The 22575-nt window shown below is 41.4% G+C and overlaps 1 protein-coding gene across 1 annotated transcript in view; it reads left to right on the top strand.

Moving 5' to 3' along the window:
• The window catches only part of LOC124717250 (esterase FE4-like), a 207730-nt gene that overhangs the window by 83603 nt on the left and 101552 nt on the right, over positions 1–22575 (top strand). Inside the window, exon 7 of the mRNA XM_047244051.1 lies at positions 20316–20488. Coding sequence (XP_047100007.1) covers positions 20316–20488 — 173 coding nt within the window. The remainder of the gene's footprint in view (positions 1–20315; positions 20489–22575) is intronic.

Genomic DNA, 22575 nt, shown 5'->3' with positions numbered 1-22575 from the left:
AAATAGTATAAAACAGTGGGAAGTGTTGAAAGACGAATCTGAAACATACCGCCTGCAAAAAAGTGAAGCACCCGTAGATTGGGAACGGAACAAAATGACGCAGTGCCGGTTGAGTGGGTATGTGATGTAATTGCAGTGCTTATTGGTGGAGTGAGATTTACAAACAACATATTAGTGTGAGCCCACTTATCACAATGACGATACGCCCTCTCTGACCTGGATGCATGCGCTGATACTGTAGGGAAGGGTGCCACAAAGTCGTCGTATCCTCTACTGCGTTATGTCCGGCACCATAAAGTCACAGTGGACGCACTTAAGCATCAGCCATACCCAAGGGTTCGGTATTAGGTCCTATACTCTTTTCATTGTACGTAAATGATGTGTCGTCAGTTTTGTCACACTGCAGATACCACATATACGCTGATGACTACAGTTGTATCTCATTGCAAGAGTAATAAACATGAAGTCACCTATCGAGAATCTCAATAGTGACCTGTGAGCACTATCTAAATGGGTGCAGGATATAGGGCTAAAGCTCAACCCATTCGAAACGCAAGCGGTACTGGTTGGTAATTTTAGGCTAATTAGCCCGAAATACCGGGAATCTCTACCACCTTTTACTTTAAGTTGGACAAGTATCAACTTCTCTCCTTCAGTAAAGGAGACAGAAGTAGTAATAGGTGAAAATCTAAACTGGATTTAGCATGTAACTACAGCGTGAAAGAAGACATCACCGACTCCAAAAATATGAAATGCTCTTTCCTCTCCATCATAAAAAGAAACTTGTTCATACACCTATCCTTACAATTATTTGGATTGCAGCGATATTACCTTGCAAGTGTGGGGCGGCGGATGTATAAGTTTGTAAAAAGTATAAATCTACTGTTGTATCCTTGCTTGAATGTTGTAACATTTCTAGCTTTTTGAATGTTGTTATTGCTGTCTTTTGCCGTTCTCAACACTGGCTCTCTATTTACTCCGTGACCCCCAGAAAGTGATTTAATAAAACTTGGAGCCAGTAAATAGATATCCTAGTGCCCACTTTACCTGAGAATGTTCTTATAGCTGCAGCTTATAGCTCTGAGGAATTAGGAGATTGTCCGGGATTTCTAATCAAAAACGGTTTTCCAAAATAGTTGAGTATATTCTGAATTCACTGATAAACAACACAAGTATCCCTACAACCTAACTAACAGAACAGTCCAGAGTCTAATGCGCTGATGCAACTATAAATGTCCGAATTAAATGTTAAAAAGAATGCTCGCCATAATTTGATGAAAATACTTCATCAAACGCCACGCTAAATATTTGGTAGAATGTCTGTCCCGCGACGGCACGTGAAAATACGACAATACGCAAACTGAAGCTAGATAATGAAAATCATTCCAGAATTAACACTTCACATAAAATGTCTTCATGGTTCCGCGTATCTCTAGTAACTTAATACGGCACCCGAGGCTGTTTGTAGCAGATACACTGATGCGACGCGACTACCGACACAGATGGCGTGTCATTCAGCGTCTGGAGAGAACTGGGGCCTTTCTTCCTCGCGCAGTGTTCTTATATATAAAGCCGCGGTGCGGACGGCTGAGGGAACGCCTGATTAAATCCGCTCTCCCGACTAGCCGCTGGGCTAGTAACGCACCACTTCAAGTTACATAATAATTTATAGCTTCTTTGGCTGATGGCCGATGAAGTTCTTAATTTAAACGTGCATTCAGCACGCAGGTAAGTATTGATAATAAAATTTTGACGTGGCTAAGTTAAATACTTTGAGCGAGAGAATTAATTAAATTACACTGCACGCAGCAGATGAGCTCTGAACTGTCCCTTTTTGAGATCCGCTATCGCTATAATTTTATAGGTATTAAAAAGAAACTTTACACATCTTCATAATCATAGCGGACCTCCAACCTATTTAAATCTAAACATCCTAGCCTTATTTACTAGCCTACTTAATCTATCTTGCTTCCTTCAGTTTTGAGACGAAAACCAGAAAATCATGAATTTCCACTAAAGTCTTAATTTGTGACATCCAAAGTACCGTTTTTATTAAATCATTATGAAAAATGAATCTAAATATAAATTTTGAAGTCTCTAGCTCTTTTCTGTTGCGCCAATGATTTTTCCAGAAAAACGTCCAAATCTCGGAAATGGCTGAAGTTATCGAACTGATTTTTAACACACATTAATTTAGTATTATTTCTGACCTGCTAGAAAAGTTTTAGTTCATTTGCTTGATTTTAAGGTATTGCGCAACATTTATGACGTCAGAGCTAGTTACAGCAGACTGGCTGGCACACAATGGAAACTGATGTGAATTTACTACAGCGTGAGTAGGCTGCTTCCCTACATCACCCTCTACTTAAATTTTTTTGTTTATGAATGTTAATAAATGAAAAAAAAATTTAATTACAAAAAGGGAAGCAAGAGTACAGTTTAACTCCCTATGAAAATCAAAATTGAAATATAAACCTGTAGAAACATTGAAGAAAACTGATTACCTATATTAATTATTTAAATTGTAGGCATATTCACTGCCTTTTAAACAATGTCATTACTCAAAATTTTAAGCAAAGTCAATGAAATATTTTGGCATACATATTGCCTTAGACAAACAAACATATACAAATTGAAAAATTATGAAAATCTTAGATCCATTAAATACATTTTTACATACACCTATTCAAAGAAAATAACATGATACATAAACAGATATATATCTCTTAGCAGTCTTTTCTAAACCTGAAAGAAAAAGTTCACAAATAATTTTTACACACGTGGTTGTAGCCGCTTTGGCTGGCGTCCTACACTTCCATTCACAAGGGTAGAGAAGGGGAAGTTGCTATGGTGTGCGTCCTTCACGTTCTCTCTAAATTACATGGGGGAAAGGGGAGGGGTCACTGTGAGTTGTGTCCAAGTCACTCCACGCTTTCACGCAGCTACCAGGCTGCCATTATTTGGTTTGTCCTGTAGAACAAACAAAAAGAGTGCCTCAGACTCTGTTCACTTAATATCTATGGGTGGGTCACAATGAAATGGGGATATATACATTTTATCCTTCAGTGTGTTGCTGGAACAAAGTTAACAGAATTTTTTTTTCAATTCTACTCTCGTGGTAACTTAATTGTCATAAAATCGTTAAACAAATGACTCAAAACGCCGTTAGTCACGTACTGGAGAAAATTTATGCTCCTAGGGCATACAATCATAAATCATACTTAATCTGAATTTCTTATTTCTGGGCCGGAACGCTGAACCAATGCTCGGTACATTCCTGAATACATTTGTATTTTAAGCACTTAACTGACTCATCTTTGATTACTTTATTCTTAGAGATAGTATGAGTATGATTAGTGGTTGTTTTCTCAGCTTCTTTGTACATGTGAGTAACTTTTGGCAATAGTACAGTTTTGAGTGTTCAAAACACACTACGTTTAGTTGACTACTAAATCCACTTATTGGTCCTCTGCTGTTGTCAGTTCCACATCTGCAATTAGGTACTTACTTACTTTGAAGTTTATTTATGCTGAGCTAAAATAATGTTTTACGTCTGCCATTATGTTACTTATTTACTTTGCTAGTGTATGAACTTATTTGACACTCACTGTATTAATATTTAAGGCATAGGATAGCACATTTATTTCATATTCATAGTGTATTGCAGCTGATTAGTTTGCTCACGTGGCAATCCATTTCCACTCGATCGGACGCTGAAACCTCAGGTAGTCTCTCTCAGACCTACCACTAAACTGCATCAAATAATTATGGACGAGCGTAATGCTAAATTCCTTAAACCTATAGGACACCATGAGCTGCTCTGTCTCATCTAACATAAGGGTACCTATGGTCGCATTCACGCCTCCAACTCATAACCTCAATACGCGTAGGTGTATCCTGTCACACACTACACTAAAATAATGGCCAGCTCCAACCTTATAAATACTTCAGGGACGTGTCCTTCACGTCTCAACCACAAACACTGCTCAATTCTATTACACTGCCTTTCCTTGCTACACCAGGTGAGTTCATCCTTACAACTTATCTGCATATTTTTCATAACACTAAGAAATCTCTTTTACTATTTCTTAGTTAGCTCTAATGCATACACTAGGTTTCACTACCACTTCAGATCCTGCTTGTACATGAATTCATACATCTTTTTAAATTATTGTTGGTGGACCATTTCCAATAAAACAACACTTTGTACTTATTATATTACCAGGGTACTATACATACTTGTTACTCAAATACATTTTATATCTTAATTACGTCATACTTCTCTATTGTTTGTCACTATTAGGTTTGTCACATTAGGTTTTTTTTTTTCACTAATCGGTAGATAGAATGGTTACATAACTCATGGCTTGATAGCCATGACAGAAAATTTTCATGTCTGGAAAGAAGAGGTCGAAATTTTTGTGGACAGGAAAGAGGAAGAGTGAGTGAGACCTGAAATGGAAAGAAGATCTCACACAGCTGGGACTGCACAGCTGCCACACTGTGTAGAGGTTACAGAACAACCTCCTCCCTACAGCATTCATTAGCTTAATGCTGTAAAGAAGAGTTAGAAATTTTAGGTGGATAGAAAAGATGAAGAGTGAGTGAGACCTGAAAAGGAAAGAAGATCTCACACAGCTGGGACTGCACAGCTGCCACACTGTGTAGAGGTCACAGAACAACCTCCTCCCTACAGCATTCATTGGTTTAATATTGACGTGATAATTATACCGGAAAATTTTGTGTTGGAAAGTAGAGGTCGAAATTTTTTTTTTTTTTTTTGGGGATAGGAAAGATGAAGATTGAGTGAGACCTGAAATGGGAAAGAAGATCTCACACAGCTGGGACTGCACAGCTGCCACACTGTGTAGAGGTCACAGAACAACCTCCTCCCTACAGCATTCATTGGTTTAATGCTGTAAAGAAGAGTTATAAAATTTTAGGTGGATAGAAAAGATGAAGAGTGAGTGAGACCTGAAAAGGAAAGAAGATCTCACACAGCTGGGACTGCACAGCTGCCACACTGTGTAGAGGTTACAGAACAACCTCCTCCCTACAGCATTCATTAGTTTAATGCTGTAAAGAAGAGTTAGAAATTTTTGGTGGATAGAAAAGATGAAGAGTGAGTGAGACCTGAAAAGGAAAGAAGATCTCACACAGCTGGGACTGCACAGCTGCCACACTGTGTAGAGGTTACAGAACAACCTCCTCCCTACAGCATTCATTAGCTTATTATTAGTTTGATAACCATAACGGAAAATTTAATGTATGAAAGAAGAGGTCGAAATTTTTGAAGATAGGAAAGATGAAGAGTGAGTGAGACCTGAAATGGAAAGAAGATCTCACACAGCTGGGACTGCACAGCTGCCACACTGTGTAGAGGTCACAGAACAACCTCCTCCCTACAGCATTCATTGGTTTAATGCTGTAAAGAAGAGTTATAAAATTTTAGGTGGATAGAAAAGATGAAGAGTGAGTGAGACCTGAAAAGGAAAGAAGATCTCACACAGCTGGGACTGCACAGCTGCCACACTGTGTAGAGGTTACAGAACAACCTCCTCCCTACAGCATTCATTAGTTTAATGCTGTAAAGAAGAGTTAGAAATTTTTGGTGGATAGAAAAGATGAAGAGTGAGTGAGACCTGAAAAGGAAAGAAGATCTCACACAGCTGGGATTGCACAGCTGCCACACTGTGTAGAGGTTACAGAACAACCTCCTCCCTACAGCATTCATTAGCTTATTATTAGTTTGATAACCATAACGGAAAATTTAATGTATGAAAGAAGAGGTCGAAATTTTTGAAGATAGGAAAGATGAAGAGTGAGTGAGACCTGAAATGGAAAGAAGATCTCACACAGCTGGGACTGCACAGCTGCCACACTGTGTAGAGGTTACAGAACAACCTCCTCCCTACAGCATTCATTCATAACCTTTGACCACGCCACGTCGATCTGAAAATACTTTATGATGCCTTTTTAGAACCTGTCTCAGTTCTTCCTTTTGATTGTCTGCAATCTTATCGATTTCCTGCAATTTAGCTTCTATTTTGTCTAAAATAATTGCTTCTTCTTCTTCTTCTGTGTTCAGCTTACTGTTACTAAGATTAACACCTTCGTCCCAATACCTCCTATTTTTCAGAACTCGTATAGGCAGCTCCCAAGTTCCATCATCAGTTACTACATGTTTACCACTAAAAGGGACTGTAATTACTCCGGTTATTGGCAAGACCATTTTTAACTGGCTTCTTTCAAAGTCAACAACACTCTGATATTTTGACAAGAAATCTATGCCAATTAAAACCTCAATACTGAGATTGTTTACAACTAAACATGGATGATCAATTAAATTACCACTTATGTTAAAGGGTAGTAAAGCTTCTTGCTTTACCGTTTTTGAAACCTTGCCAGTAGCACCAATTATTCTTAGTCCTGATACCCTCATTACTGTAAGCTTGTCTTTATCAGGTAATGCATCAAAGAAGGACTGAGATATTGCACTCACCTCACTTCCACTGTCTAAGAGACAACGTACCTTGATACCCAACATATTCACTATTATTATAGGGTGGCTTATTCTAGGTTGTACAGGTGGTTCCTCACATTCATCTAGTAGTTCCTTTTTGATTTGTCTCCAACTAAAGTGATCGACATCTGTCTTCATTACATTTAGGTCACAGTGTGTAGGGGTTTCCTGAATTACATTTTCAGCTGCTTTTTCCAGTCGGTCTAGTAATTTTAAATCGAAACACCGCACGACTTCATTACATTTAGTTTGCTGAACATGACCCAAATTACTGTAGTCTGAGCGATTCTGCGCCTCCAGACAGGGCATAACATTAGTTACAGCTAAACCACTTTCACCATTATCGTCGGTTTCCTTCTCAAGTGACAACTGGTCACAGCTACTGGGTTCATCGACCCCAAACAGCCTACCCCCTACATTCCCACTTATTTCCTGTCCTAAATCTATTAGTACATTATCAACCTCCTGCACAGGCACTTTAGATAAGAGCACATCATTCTCATCGTAAATATAAGCATGAATTTCTTCTGCTTCTTCACCTGTCAATTCAGTATTTTGTAGCTCATCCCTACTGTTACACTGCTGCGCCTTCTCTTTCTCTTCCCACTTAGAAAGCGTCTCTAACACGGTATCTATCAAATACTGTGAGTGATCTAATATTTCTGTTGTATCCTTAGGTGCTACCGACTCTTCATCCACATGTTCAGTTTGAGTATTCTGATCTGTCTTACCAATTCCCTTAACTACTGGCTTAGGAAAAGTAACCGCCTGGTGAGCGCCAGTGTCCTCATAGACGGGAACTAGTTTTCCTGTCTCGGCATACTACTATTTCCTTTAGTTTCATTATAGTTAGCTGGCATAGCCTTACTTTCCGTACTGTTGTTTACATGCATATTTCTGTTTGGAACAAAATTATTATCCCTTGGACGCCATTGTTGGTTCTGATAATTATTTCCCCAATTCCTACCTCTCTTAGGATTACGAACACCTACTGTTCTGATGTTTACATTGCCATTTTGCTCGTTCCTAAAATTACTACTATTATTGTTATTGGCATTTCTGTTATTACGTGCTTGCTCCTCATTGGCAGCAACACGTTCTACACGTTCCAAATACTCAATGAAACGATCCAGATTGTCTCTAGGGGCTGATATAATTCTAGTTTGCCAGTACCATGGCAGTTTAGCTTCCAGACCTAGTATAATCATTTCTGGTTTTAGCTTTTCCGCCAAATGTGACAAACGTGAAATCCATGACCTAGCAAACTCTTTAATAGATTCCTTGCCTGCATTGAAGCGTTTTCCACTCCAAAATTCTCTCAACACTTCATTTTGCTTATTGCTAGACCAATATTCATTAATAAAAGCTGTTTTAAATTCCGCTAATGTTTTACATTTCAACATAACATCAGCTGACCAACGCATGGCGTCACCTGCTAAATGGCTTCTTATAAATGAGATTTTCTCTCGCTCAGACCAAGTTGGTGGAATCACATCTTCAAAATCGTTCCAGAAATCTAGCGGGTGGATATTTTTATCTGGATCGAACCGCAAGAACTGCCGATACCCGATAAAAGCGGCGTTTGCAGCTACCACTTGTTGTATGTTACCATTACCAGAAGTTACTGAAGCTACTTTACTCTCAATGTTAGCAATGTTAGTACTTATATTTTCTACTTTCATTTCAACATTATCTACTCTTTGTACAATATGAGTAGTGTCCGTTTTGATTGCTTCTACTTCTGCTTGACATATGTTTACTTTTATATTAACATCTTTAAATCTATCTGAGCACAGTTCAGATTCCGCCTCGATCTTTTCTGTTAACTTGTGCTCCAGCTTCGCATCTTCCATTTGGAAGTCTTTGCGAACCTCAGCAACTTCGGATTTAACTGTTTTATACATTTCAGAAAACTGTTGAGCAACCTTTTTCTTAATATCCTCATGATTGCAATCAATTTTATAATTCAAACTGTCCAGATCCTCTTTCAACTTATTGCAACTAGCCTGGAAAGAATTTTCTAATTCAGCTTTATTGGATTCTAATTTATTGTCCATCGCCTCAAACCGTTTATTAAAATTGGTTTGGCTGGCCACAATTTCAGACTTTAATTCAGCATTACTGCTTTTGACCTGTTCACTTATTTCAGACTTTAATTCAGCATTATTGGATTCTAATTTATTGTCCATTGCCTCAAACCGCATATTAAAATTTGTTTGACTGGCAGCTATTGCTTGTAATATAACATTTAGATCAACAGCCCCAGCATCTTTGGGTTGCTCACGAGCTGGCTTTTTATCACACTCAGGTGACGAAAAACTAGCTCCAATACCAGAATCAACAAAACCAAATGAAACTTCTGATTGATTAGTCATATCTAACTGCTCCTTCTTAAATTCTACCATCTCTGATGACTGTTTCATTTTTAATTCATCAGAGAAACTATCATCCAATAAATTTACAATTTCTACTTTCCGCTTTACTACAGGGGTCTCTATTATTGAATCATTGCCCCTTCCTACACTACTGTCAGGAGACAATACTTCATATTTCACTTTAACATTACTACTTTCATGCATATTTACACTCGAACCGTTGTCTGTATTTACAGTTCCCTCAACAGACATAGGTTCTGATTTAAGTTTAACCTCAGTTTCTTTTGACGGTTCCATCGCCGACAGTCTTTTAGTGCAGGTTAGTAAAATTTTTAACAGCTTTTCACTTAACTTAGTTCCTTCTGCACGACGTATGGCGTTGCCGGCGCGGCGCACCAGGATTCCTGATGCGACGTGGCACGTTGAACTGCAGACGGCTCTCCGACGGCTGTTGTGTGTTTGCGTGGCCCGCAATTGCAGGCTCTGCGCCGGCTGCTCCAGCGGACGACTGCGGTACGGCGAAAACTGGTTTCTCGCGATGCCGGCAGCACCGCTAGACTCAGTGCCAGCTCCGTCAATTCAGATGCGTTGTTAATCCAATTGCGTCGTCCACATGCATACGTAACACTTTCACTGTTTTATACTCAGTTGCGTGTCGCATTTCACTCGCGAATCCGAATAGTTAAAAATCACTTTCACTTAGTTGATTTCCCGGCCGATGCACCATATGTGGGGCGGCGGATGTAAGTTTGTTATAATAATTATAGACTGTAGAAACATTTCCCGGCCGATGCACCATATGTGGGGCGGCGGATGTAAGTTTGTAAAAATATAATTTTCTGTATAAATGCTTGCATATTGAATCAGTTTCTAGCTTTTTGAATGTTGTTATTGCTGTCTTTTGCCGTTCTCAACACTGGCTCTCTATTTACTCCGTGACCCCCAGAAAGTGATTTAATAAAACTTGGAGCCAGTAAATAGATATCCTAGTGCCCACTTTACCTGAGAATGTTCTTATAGCTGCAGCTTATAGCTCTGAGGAATTAGGAGATTGTCCGGGATTTCTAATCAAAAACGGTTTTCCAAAATAGTTGAGTATATTCTGAATTCACTGATAAACAACACAAGTATCCCTACAACCTAACTAACAGAACAGTCCAGAGTCTAATGCGCTGATGCAACTATAAATGTCCGAATTAAATGTTAAAAAGAATGCTCGCCATAATTTGATGAAAATACTTCATCAAACGCCACGCTAAATATTTGGTAGAATGTCTGTCCCGCGACGGCACGTGAAAATACGACAATACGCAAACTGAAGCTAGATAATGAAAATCATTCCAGAATTAACACTTCACATAAAATGTCTTCATGGTTCCGCGTATCTCTAGTAACTTAATACGGCACCCGAGGCTGTTTGTAGCAGATACACTGATGCGACGCGACTACCGACACAGATGGCGTGTCATTCAGCGTCTGGAGAGAACTGGGGCCTTTCTTCCTCGCGCAGTGTTCTTATATATAAAGCCGCGGTGCGGACGGCTGAGGGAACGCCTGATTAAATCCGCTCTCCCGACTAGCCGCTGGGCTAGTAACGCACCACTTCAAGTTACATAATAATTTATAGCTTCTTTGGCTGATGGCCGATGAAGTTCTTAATTTAAACGTGCATTCAGCACGCAGGTAAGTATTGATAATAAAATTTTGACGTGGCTAAGTTAAATACTTTGAGCGAGAGAATTAATTAAATTACACTGCACGCAGCAGATGAGCTCTGAACTGTCCCTTTTTGAGATCCGCTATCGCTATAATTTTATAGGTATTAAAAAGAAACTTTACACATCTTCATAATCATAGCGGACCTCCAACCTATTTAAATCTAAACATCCTAGCCTTATTTACTAGCCTACTTAATCTATCTTGCTTCCTTCAGTTTTGAGACGAAAACCAGAAAATCATGAATTTCCACTAAAGTCTTAATTTGTGACATCCAAAGTACCGTTTTTATTAAATCATTATGAAAAATGAATCTAAATATAAATTTTGAAGTCTCTAGCTCTTTTCTGTTGCGCCAATGATTTTTCCAGAAAAACGTCCAAATCTCGGAAATGGCTGAAGTTATCGAACTGATTTTTAACACACATTAATTTAGTATTATTTCTGACCTGCTAGAAAAGTTTTAGTTCATTTGCTTGATTTTAAGGTATTGCGCAACATTTATGATGTCAGAGCTAGTTACAGCAGACTGGCTGGCACACAATGGAAACTGATGTGAATTTACTACAGCGTGAGTAGGCTGCTTCCCTACACAAGGCTTTTCTCAGGAAAACTCACGGCACCTGGAACTGGCTATGAATACTATGTTCGTAATATTTGTGATGTTCGACTCTTTCACCGTCGTCTGCACAGCTGTCCTGGGAGCGCGCAGACAAACGCAGAGGTTTCCATACCTCCTGTCTTCTCTACTGTCTTATCAATGACCACAGTCCCCCACATCTCTCCTCGACCTTAACGCTCTTATCTCAACAACACGGTAGAAACATCCGTGCCCATCACAGCCTATCCCACTCCACCGTCCAGCCACTTTCTCGACGTACTTCTCAGTAGCAAGAAGCCGACTCCGGAATAACCTCCAACATTATATTAGAGAACGGGATAACATCTCCAGCTTCAGAGGACAGTTTATGACATATCTACTACAGTAACAGTAAGGATTACCATTGGCTTCATACGCACTCGTTACCCTTGTACATCCTTCCTTCCAACCATATCTTCCTCATTTCCCAGCTTTCTTAACTACTGCAGTCTTCATAAAATTCCTTTTCCCAGAACTCACCACGTCAAAAGGCACCTATTTTTTACATCTATAAATTCTTTTTACATCCGCCACTATAATAATAATAATTATTATTATTATTATGTTGTTGTGGTCTTCAGTCCAGAGACCGGTTTGATGCAGCTCTCCATGCTACTCTATCCTGTGCAAGCTTCTTCATCTCCCAGTACCTACTGCAACCTAAATCCTTCTGAATCTGCTTAGTGTATTCATCTCTTGGTCTCCCTATACGATTTTTAACCTCCACGCTGCCCTCTAATACTAAATTGGTGATCCCTTGATGCCTCAGAACATGTCCTACCAAGCGATCTCTTCTTCTAGTCAATTTGTGCCACAAATTTCTCTTCTCCCCAATTCTATTCAATACCTCCTCATTAGTTATGTTATCTACCCATCTAATCTTCAGCATCCTTCTGTAGCACCACATTTCGTAATCTTCTATTCTCTTCTTGTCCAAACTATTTATCATTTATTATTATTATTTATCACTATTAGTGGCAGCAGTACAAGTGCTGCTAGTATCAACTTCATTAGTTCTATTATTTATGCACATTGTCGCTTGAAATGCACAAATCATTTTAATACTATTTGTCATAGTAAAATCTTTTTTAGGTAACTTTCTTAGGTAACTGTGGTACTCTGTACGCGACGCCATGGTCCGTTGTAAAAGAAGACCTAATGGCTCTAATGAGATCAGATTCAATAAATAAAATAATATAAAAATAAAGATACCCACAACTGTTATAGCTTCTCCTTGATTCCCTGGATAATAGCACTGGGGCAGATTTGACGTCCAAACTAATCCAACCCAGGTTCTATCTGGAACGTCCAAACTAGTCCAATTCAAGTTCTATCTGAGTCAGAGCAGGAGAATTTGCTGCCCTCTGGAGTCCCACTGCGACGCATATACTGTGCGGAAGAGCATTGCCCTGTTGATAAATGGTACCACAGTACAATGTGATGCCAGTCCCCACATTAGGACACTGGATGTCAGTGACGTACCATTGTGATGTCCGAAACCTCGATCACTATCACCCGTCACATGGAGAATACGTGGGGGCTTCCAGAATGAGATTTTCACTCTGCAGCGGAGTGTGCGCTGATATGAAACTTCCTGGTAGATTAAAACTGTGTGCCCGACCGTGACTCGAACTCGGGACATTTGCCTATCGCTGGCAAGTGCTCTACCATCTGAGCTACCGAAGCACGACTCACGCCCGGTACTCACAGCTTTACTTCTGCCAGTATCTCGTCTCCTACCTTCCAAACTACCAAGGTTCACAGGAGAGCTCCTGTAAAGTTTGGAAGGTGGGAGACGAGATACTGGCAGAAGTAAAGCTGTGAGTACCGGGCGTGAGTCGTGCTTCGGTAGCTCAGATGGTAGAGCACTTGCCCGCGATAGGCAAATGTCCCGAGTTCGAGTCTCGGTGGGGCACACAGTTTTAACGTGGTGGCTCACCACACCTTACACACTGCCAGGACTGACACCGCTGTGTCTCTCCAAAACACTGGAATGTTCGTACTTCCACTCGCCGCCATAACGGCCGACGATGATCGACTGGGGTAGTGCAGAACTGCAAATCACCGCAAAACACAATACGACCCTATGATAAGCAATCCGGTCATGGCACCGATCCCAATGTAGCCATTTGTGTTGTTGTGCCAATAGCAGCCTACTCGTAGTTTGCTGTCGAGCTAACATTTTCACACACAAACGTTTTATTCATATCTTATAGAAACTAGCAGTACGGAAATAGACAGCCTTTCAAAACACGCCGCTAACGCGCAACCAAATAATTTACAGCAATGCAGCAGTTAAAAAACTGCCTTTAAAAACGGCAAGCCGGCCGCGGTGGTCTCGTGGTTCTAGACGCGCAGTCCAGAGCCGCGCGGCTGCTACGGTCGCAGGTTCGAATCCTGCCTCGGGCATGGATGTGTGTGATGTCCTTAGGTTAGTTAGGTTTAAGTAGTTCTAAGTTCTAGGGGACTGATGACCACAGCTGTTAAGTCCCATAGTGCTCAGAGCCATTTGAACCAAAAACGGCAATCCAGTCATTTATAGCAATACAACAGTTTAAAATTTCTTTTTTTAAAAAAAACACAGAAGCTAACAGTACGGCAATAACAGCCTTTCAAAACACGCCGCTAACGGCAATCAAGTAATTTATAGCAATACCACAGTTTAAAAAATTTTTAAAGAACATTAGTAAACAGGCTACTAAAGTAAATACCGAACTTTGTTAATAACGTACGGTGAGGTAGTGAAGCTACCAACACTGCTATTAAAAAAAAAATCAAAGGTCTCAGCAAACACCCGATTACTGGCAATAAAGGAATGGAGGAATTTAAAAAGTTTTTAAACAAAAGTGTCCTGGAATATCATTAAAACATAACAAACATGACGGACGTGTAAGACGGCCACGAATCACCCACTCAGGGGTGATCAGGCTAGGCAGAATGCTGACCAATTTAAATACGCCCGTAAACACAATTGCCACTCTCAGGCTGGTCACTGCATCGACTTTTAGCCAGCGAAAACTTGTAATAAGGTGGCTTAACTTGCTGACAGAATTAGAGCTAACCTCGTGCAAGGAAACATTACACCACACAGTCCTGAATGAGTGACCACATGATCAACCAACAAGAAGCATGAATTTACTCATAACTCACGACGGAATAGCGAAACAATTAAACTGCCAAAACTACACCTCCCATCGGACAGTAACAAGAGGAGGAGGAAAGATCAAACGGTTCAAATGGTTCCGAGCACTATGGGACTCGACTTCTTGGCTAACCTTTCCCGACACATTGTGGAGGTTAAACCTTGGTCTCAACATCATAAACATAAACCCACGTCTCATCACCAGTTATGATTTTCTTAAGCAACATCTCGTTCTCATTTGCGTGATGCAAATACTCTTCACACACAGCGAGGCGAAGGTCTTTCTGGTCTCGGCTCACGAGCCATGGGTCGAACTTGGTGGCAACACGATGCATCCAAGTGCTGTGCCAGGATTTTATCGCATGATCCACAGACATCTCACATTCTTCTGCAATCACTTGGATTGTCAGTCTTCGATAGGCACGCACAATTTCGTTGGCGTTCTTGACATGAACATCGTTGCTAGACGTCGAAGGGCATCCTGAACGAGGGTCATCTTTAACTTCCGTCCGGCCATTTTTAAACTCTGTGAACCATTCGTAACACCGAGGACGTCTTAAGCACTGATCACGGTAGGCCTCCACCTTCTCGTGCAGCCCATCATGTGGCCACTGTCACAATGGAATGCTCCATGTATCTCGATACTGCACAATTCGGCCGTCCTTCCAAATGAGGACCCACGCGAAGAGCTTTTCCAACTATGTTAGGTGTTCGCAGTGACCACACAACATCTAACGCTGTTCGTGCCCATTAGATACCCTAAACTTCCTGATAACAACACTAAGCGCCAACAGCACTAGTGCTGTATGGTGGCCGTTGTACCCGTCGTATAGAACTGCAACAGTAATCGTTTACATACCATCCGCTGGAATGTACGTGTACGAAGTTACCTTGACATCTGCCGATGTCTTCTGGACGCTTCACTTTTTCGTCAGGCATTGTAGTTTGCACGAAGGTGTGTTTATGGTGGAGATGTCTCCCAGCGCTTGGAAAAATGGGGTTTACACTTAGAGCTGTAAAGACTGCAGGTATGTCCTCGTTTAGTCTAGGTTACATCGTTGTCTCTCCTCGTCCTTTCAACGTGTGGCTCCCTCTAATCCCGTTATCCGACAAGGAACCTGTTGAGTGCCAGGCAGCAAACAGCCAATGATATTTAAAGCATTCGACACCCCACGTATCGCATACCATGCATGCACAGTATTGGCTGCTAATGATAACGGGGGCGGAACTAGAGGTGAGCAGAGCATGAGGATACGGAATGTACTTGAACTGCTTATTCGACGAGTGACTCACAACAGTGCAAACATTCCATTATACACTATGTGATCAAAAGTATCCGAACACCTGGCTGAAAACGACTTACAAGTTCGTGGCGCCCTCCATCGGTAATGCTGGAATTCAATATGGTGTTGGCTTAGCCTTTATGACAGCTTCCACCCTCGCAGGCGTACGCTCAATCGGGTGTTGGAAGGTTTCTTGGGGAATGGCAGCCCATTCTTCACGGTGTGCAGGCACTGAGGAGAGGTGTCTGTGTCGGTCGGTGAGGCCTGGCAAGAAGTCGGCGCTCCAAAACATCTCAAAAGTGTTCTGTAGGATTCAGGTCAGGACTCTGTGCAGGCCAGTCCATTACAGGGATTTTACTGTCGTGTAATCACTCCGTCTCAAGCCGTGCACTATGAACAGGTGCTCTATCGTGTTGAAAGATGCAATCGCCATCCCCGAACTGCTCTTCAACAGTGGGCAGCAAGAAGGTGCTTAAAACATCAATATAGGCCTCTCCTGTGATAGTGCCACGCAAAACAACAAGGGGTGCAAGCCCCCTCCATGAAAAACACGACCACACCGTAACACTACCACCTCCGAATTTTAATGTTGGTAGTACACACGCTGGCAGATGAAGTTCACAGGGCATTCGTCATACCCGCACCCTGCCATCGGATCGCCACATTGTGTACCGTGATCCGTCACGCCGCACAACGTTTTTCCACTGTTCAATCGTCCAATGTTTACGCTCCTTACACCAAGCGAGGCGTCGTTTGGCTCGACCATGAAATCCAAGTTTTCTCATCTCCCTGCTAACTGTCATAGTACTTGCAATCCATCCTGAAGCAGTTTGGAATTCGTTTGTGAGGGCCTGGATAGATGTCTGTCTATTACACATTACGACCTTCTTCAACTGCCGGCGGTCTCTGTCAGTCAACAGACAAGGTCGGCCTGTACGCTATTGTGCTGTGCGTTCCACTTCACTATCGCATCGGAACAGTGGACCTAGGGATGTTCAGGAGTGTGGAAATCTCTCGTACAGACGTATGACACCCAATGCCCTGACCACCTTCGAAGTCCGTGAGTTCCGCGGAGTGCCCGATTCCGCTCTGTCTAATGAGTACTGAAGGCCTTGATATGGAGTATCTGCCAATGGACCTAATATGAAAAACGTATGTTCTGCGGGTGTCCGGATCCTTTTGATCACATAGTGTATCTACAACAACAGCTGCCGCAGTTGACATTTCGTCGAAAAGGAACCCAAGGAACTTCGCAGAGCGAGAAAGAGGTGGCAGATGAAATATTAGCGTTCCTGCAAGATGAGTCAATGGAATGTGTGGTGTTGTATACGCTCGACTGAGCAGACAATTTACCTGAGTACAATGATGACGATACGTGCTTAACACGTGAAAGTGAAATAGTAAATCGCAGACGTTGTCCAAGTAGTGGGTACTAACCATAATTACGTACGTGGAAGGGCATCCGCAGTATAATAAAAAAAAATAATTATGAACAGATTTCCAATATGTCTGCAGCAATATGACCATGCAGTGCAAAGAAAACGTGTGGATACCGGAGGAAGGACAAGGCACACTTCTTACAAGAACTGGTGTTTGCGCGTTTCAAAGATGCTCAAGACAGTTCACAGGATCTGGATCATAGTGACCTAATACGTTAAGCACATCAAACTGAGCGCGACATACACCACAATAATTTGAAGAGAATCAGTGCATGGTTGCATAACTTCAAACAGTGCCACAGAATTGGAAGACGTAAGATAACGAAATTTCAAACAAAACGTCAACTTGGCGATGCACAGTAAATCGCGGAATCGGCCCGAAAATTGTAGATGAGATAAACTTAACCCATCGTTCGGCAAGGAGTTCGTTTCCAGCTCCGACCAATCGATATTAGAAGAGGAAATGCAGGTGAAAGGAAGTCTTGAAATTAGAGGTACCGAGACAGTTGTATCGAGGTAAACTAACATCAGTGCCTTAACGCATTCGTATACAATTATGCCAACTCTTAATCTGGGTGGTAAATTGGCTGGAAAGTTATTCATCTGCAAGAAGTTGGAGGTGCTCTGCCCCCTACGATTCGTTCTCGTGAGTGTGAACTTATAAGGACAGTGTGGAATGCTATGTTTACGTCACAGCAAGCAAGAGTGGGGAAAAGTGTGAAAGGGAGCTACAACCATGGTATGAGCACTGCTTTTGGCCAACAGCTGATCAAAATATCTTGTTTTCGCTTCATCGCTGGCCGGAGCGTAAAACTTATATTCCTTTAGAGCAAACTATGCGTCCTGAGAAACGTGTGACATTGTAGTTCATACCACGTGAAAGGACAAATTAAGCCTCTGAATGTTTGTTTTTTACGTGCCTATAAAACATATTATCGCACTATCTGCAGGTACGCCTTAAAAGATAACCAGTTTCACGATAAGCTCCATGACAGACTGTTCCGCATTCGGTTTCAACCGGTCACATTCCATCAGTTCTGACCATCCAGTTACACCAATAAGATCCTGTATGCATTCTTTAAGAGTGGATACCTAGCTGAACATTCCTCATGGCTTATATCTCCCAAAGAGTTCGCATTCGATGTACCTGGTGCGGACCTTTTTGGTTGCTGTGGTACGCCATTCCTCGTTCGGTGTTCGTGTTGCAAGTTAATGGTTTGCTCTGAAGATTTCTTGAATGTCGACGATGTCTTTTTTGACTAGTGGAATACACACATCCCATTGAAGGTTGATCTCTGTGCCTCCCAGAAACTCATTTTCCGTTGACATTCTGATGCACATGGTGAGTCATTAGCAGCTAATATTTTTCCTGCCACAACTGTTAACACTTTGCCGTCCGGCGACACCACAGTGGTGTCGTGTGCATAGTATCGCTCAGTGGCCGGTGACGGCACTTGAGTATCTTTTTCATTCTGCTGGTGTTTTGTTTGGGTAACAATAAGTGGCAGACGAAAGAAACGATACGATTATTTGCGATGAACGCGAGGACGTCTTGTCTGACGTTCCGGACGACTTGCCCGATTGGGAAGAATATATTGGATATCAAGAAAATGTAAGTGATGCAGAATCGTCTTGAAATACATCCAAGAAGAATTCGGCGAACGCTACTGTTGCCAACTGATTAGACGAAGAAGACAAACGATGATTTACTGAGGACCAATAATAAATTTGAAGGATCTTCGCGTACACACATATTTCCCGAAGATACGCAGAGCATCGTAGATATCGTATATATTGGGAACGATCTATTTGAATATATTTGCAACGAAAGCAACAAGTGTTAGTCAAAATTGCAATAGAAGGAAACCGGATAAAAAAATGCCAAATTTTTCGACGTTACGGGACCCGAACTTAGAAAATGGTTTGGGCTTGCTATCCTTATGTGATTTGTAAAAAAAAGCAAGGATCGATGATTACTGGTCAACTAATCCGTTGATAGACACACCGACATTTCGCAAAACCATGACTTGCAACCGATTCAGGCAAATATTATCACTTTTACATTTTTCTGACAACAACAATAAACCGGATAATGCCGACCAGCTTTTCAAAGTGCAATTCGTAATTGATTATTTTTCCAAAAAATTTAAAGAAACGTTTAATCTAAGTCAAAACATCTCAACTGATGAAAGAATGATACCGTGGCGTGGACAGCTAAATTTTAAAGTTTACAATGCGTCGAAAATTACGAAATATGGCATACTCATTCGGATGCTGTACGGGATACATTTCCTCATTCAAGATATATTCCGGCGCTGGACTACCTTTAGCAAAAACTGTGATGGAACTCTTGACACCTTCTTATGGAAAGTGGCATCACCTGTACGTGGATAAAAATTATAACAATGTAGAACTTGCAGAGAAGTCACTTGAAAAGAAAATTCGAGTTTGTGCAACGATACGGCGAAATAGAGGATTTCCGGAAAAATTAAAGCGCGCAAAAGTCAATGTGTTTGAAGCTAGTCATCAACGGAAAGGTGACAAGCGGCCGGCGACAAGCCGGGTACTCGGAATTAGCGCTGCCGGTGCCAAGCGAATAAATTTGTACGAGACGTGCGGACGGCAAAGTGTTAATACAACACTTTCAAACGAACCTTACTAAAGACTATATTGGTTAAAAACAGTTTTGGTTGCAATTTTATTTTTTGTATTTTTCAACGACGCGTTTCGCCTTATTTAGGCATCTTCAGGTTATCTCTTCTAGATGGACGCGAGAGGCACCAAGATCTGCATAACGCGTTGCCGTTCACAGGAGCGAGTAACAGAGTAAGATGGGGGCTCAGGTAGTAAGAATTATTGCGAGCAAGACTGTTTTTAACCAATACTGTTAAGCACTGGTTTGCTGTATGCCACATATGGACTGGAAGAATTTACTAAAGGCTGTACTTGTGACATCGGACTCAAGTGGTTCCTTGTGAATGGCCTGTCTTTTGTTTTGAGTCTTTCCCAACGTATCTCTGTTTTCTCTCCGAGAAGGCAATTCGTTGTTTCGAAAGCTACAATAGTTTTCTTGTAATTTTACACCTATTTGTCATTACTGAGAACTTTATTTCGTGAAGGCATGGCCACTCCTTGACAATTTTATAATACTGCCGGACTTCCCTTGTTGCGCAGTCAACGTACGTTTCTGTTGACAGAGCCCATGCCTGACACGGTCCGCACGTCCAGCTATGCTGCGAACCCCCACCTGCTGATCCCCACCAACCTGCGCTGCCCTGAAGCGGACAGGGACGCCGTGGCAGAGGAGATTCGGCGCTTCTACTTCGGTGACAGCGACATCGGACCCGACACGCGGATGGATCTCTGTACCGTGAGTAACCTCATAAGTGACCAAAATTAGTATTGTATTATTTGCAAATCTGTGTACGTGTGTGGGCTTCGACTGAAGACGCGGCAACGCGGTGCCTTCTCGCTCGTTTTGTCCCTGGGTTTGCACAACGTCGATTATTAATCTGATTTAAGTCTATAGTACACATCATGTCTCGATGTGGTAGTGCATTTTAAAAAGCTCTCAACGATGGCATTTATTGTACCTTGCCTCACACCGCTCAATTTCCCTGCATTTATTCATTTCTGTTTATCTTATTGATATTGCTGAAGTTCCTCATATATTCTGTGTTTATACTGATAATTATTTCTTTTAATTGATTTGTGAATCACTCTCCATGTTTTATGCGTCCTGAAGTAGCCTTGTGAAGTAATTTTACTTTTTCATTGGTTCCGTTTATTAATGTAAAGTGTTATGTAGGCTTGCTGTTCCAGATTTGTGTTAAAGTTTTGCCCTCTTTACTTCAAGTTTATACTTTTAACATTGTATTTGTAGACTCTTGTACTGCAAGGAAGCAAGGGAGAGTATGTTGTTATGGGTGGCTGGTACCCTCTTTCTAAGACACAAATGCACACGTGGATTAATACGGTTCATTATTAACACGAATTGTAAACATTGCTTAACTTGAATGGAGTCCATGTGTTGTGGTACAAGCTCATCAGTAATAGTCCTCTTGCAGACTGATCTAATCGCGTATTCAGTACTAGTAAAGTACAATTCTGATTGAGGTAAACTAGTCCCACTATATTCGCTAATCTGGTCGCTATGTACTGTCGTAACTTGTGATGAACTAAACTTGTTCTGCGAGTAATCTGTCACGCCAGGCTGGATGATGCAGTGAGAGACTGAGTGGGGCCCTCCGGTCAGCGGCGGTGGCCTAAATACATGCTGTCGAGAGGGCGTTGGCAGCGTGTTGCTTGCGAGTCTGTCTTTGACCTCTCTTGTGATAGGCGCGCTTGATCCTGCGCATACTAATCGATCTTCGCGCTACGTCTTTGCCGACTGGTATGCTGGCGACAGCTTATGCTGGCACAGTATAACCTTCACACTGTCAAACATGTGACTTACTGTATATTTACGCTTCAGTCTAGATGTGTAACTTCTTTTCCAATGTCGTTTACAAACATTGTAACTTCTTTGCCGACAATAGTTAGTAAATGTCTGAAGATGGCCTTGTAACCCGAAAACTGGTTAACACAATAAAAGTAGTTCTGTAGAACAAAAGCAGACAAGCACTTTTCATTTATTATAATCTTGCTCCATCAAGAACAGATGGAAGATTCAGTTAACATGTTAAGAGGTGGTAATAACCATCAAAAAATTTTTAAAAAGTTTAATAAACATGGGTTCGGAAACACATACTCACTTAGGTCTGTACACTTGTCGATAGTGGTTGAAGACGCTTGTTTGTGAATATGTCCACTTTTGTGAGAGACAAGGCAAGGTCAAGGTAATAAACACTGTACAGGTAGATTCGTTGCCTCAGCGATCTGTAAACAGGATACACTACTTAACATGTCGCTCTGCAGTCTAGTGTACACATCAGTCTCAACATTGGGTAGTCTGCGGGCAGCTTTTTTGTTTGCGTTGTGTTGAAGGTACTCTAGCTGTAGTCTCATTAGCGTGAGTTACTGTGCAGTAATGTCATAACTACTTACAAAAATTACTGAATTGTTATATTTAATGTTGTTGTGATAGTTGTAGCATCCTGTATATGAGTGGTTCAGTACATATTTTTGGCCTTCCATATACTACAAACAGAAGTGTATTACTCCACACATGACACATGATATGGCGATATGATTTTGTGGTACGAGTTAGCAAATCCAAGGAGCGTGGGAGCCCCTATCCTCTGTGCAGAAAAATATCCACGTCGCAGAGTACCATCGGACAAGCTATTCGGCCGACTTTTGGAAATTTGGAAATTTGTGGGAAGTTCTATGGGACCAAACTGCTGAGGTCATCGGTCCCTAGGCTTATACATTACTTAATCTGACTTACGCTAAGGACAACACACACACATACCCATGCCCGAGGGAGGACTCGAACCTCCGACTAGGGGAGCCGCC

Source organism: Schistocerca piceifrons, chromosome 9 (genome assembly GCF_021461385.2).
Source record: "Schistocerca piceifrons isolate TAMUIC-IGC-003096 chromosome 9, iqSchPice1.1, whole genome shotgun sequence".
NCBI lineage: Eukaryota > Metazoa > Arthropoda > Insecta > Orthoptera > Acrididae > Schistocerca > Schistocerca piceifrons.
Note: the sequence above shows the minus strand (reverse complement) of the source record. Positions and strands in the feature narration are given on the sequence as shown.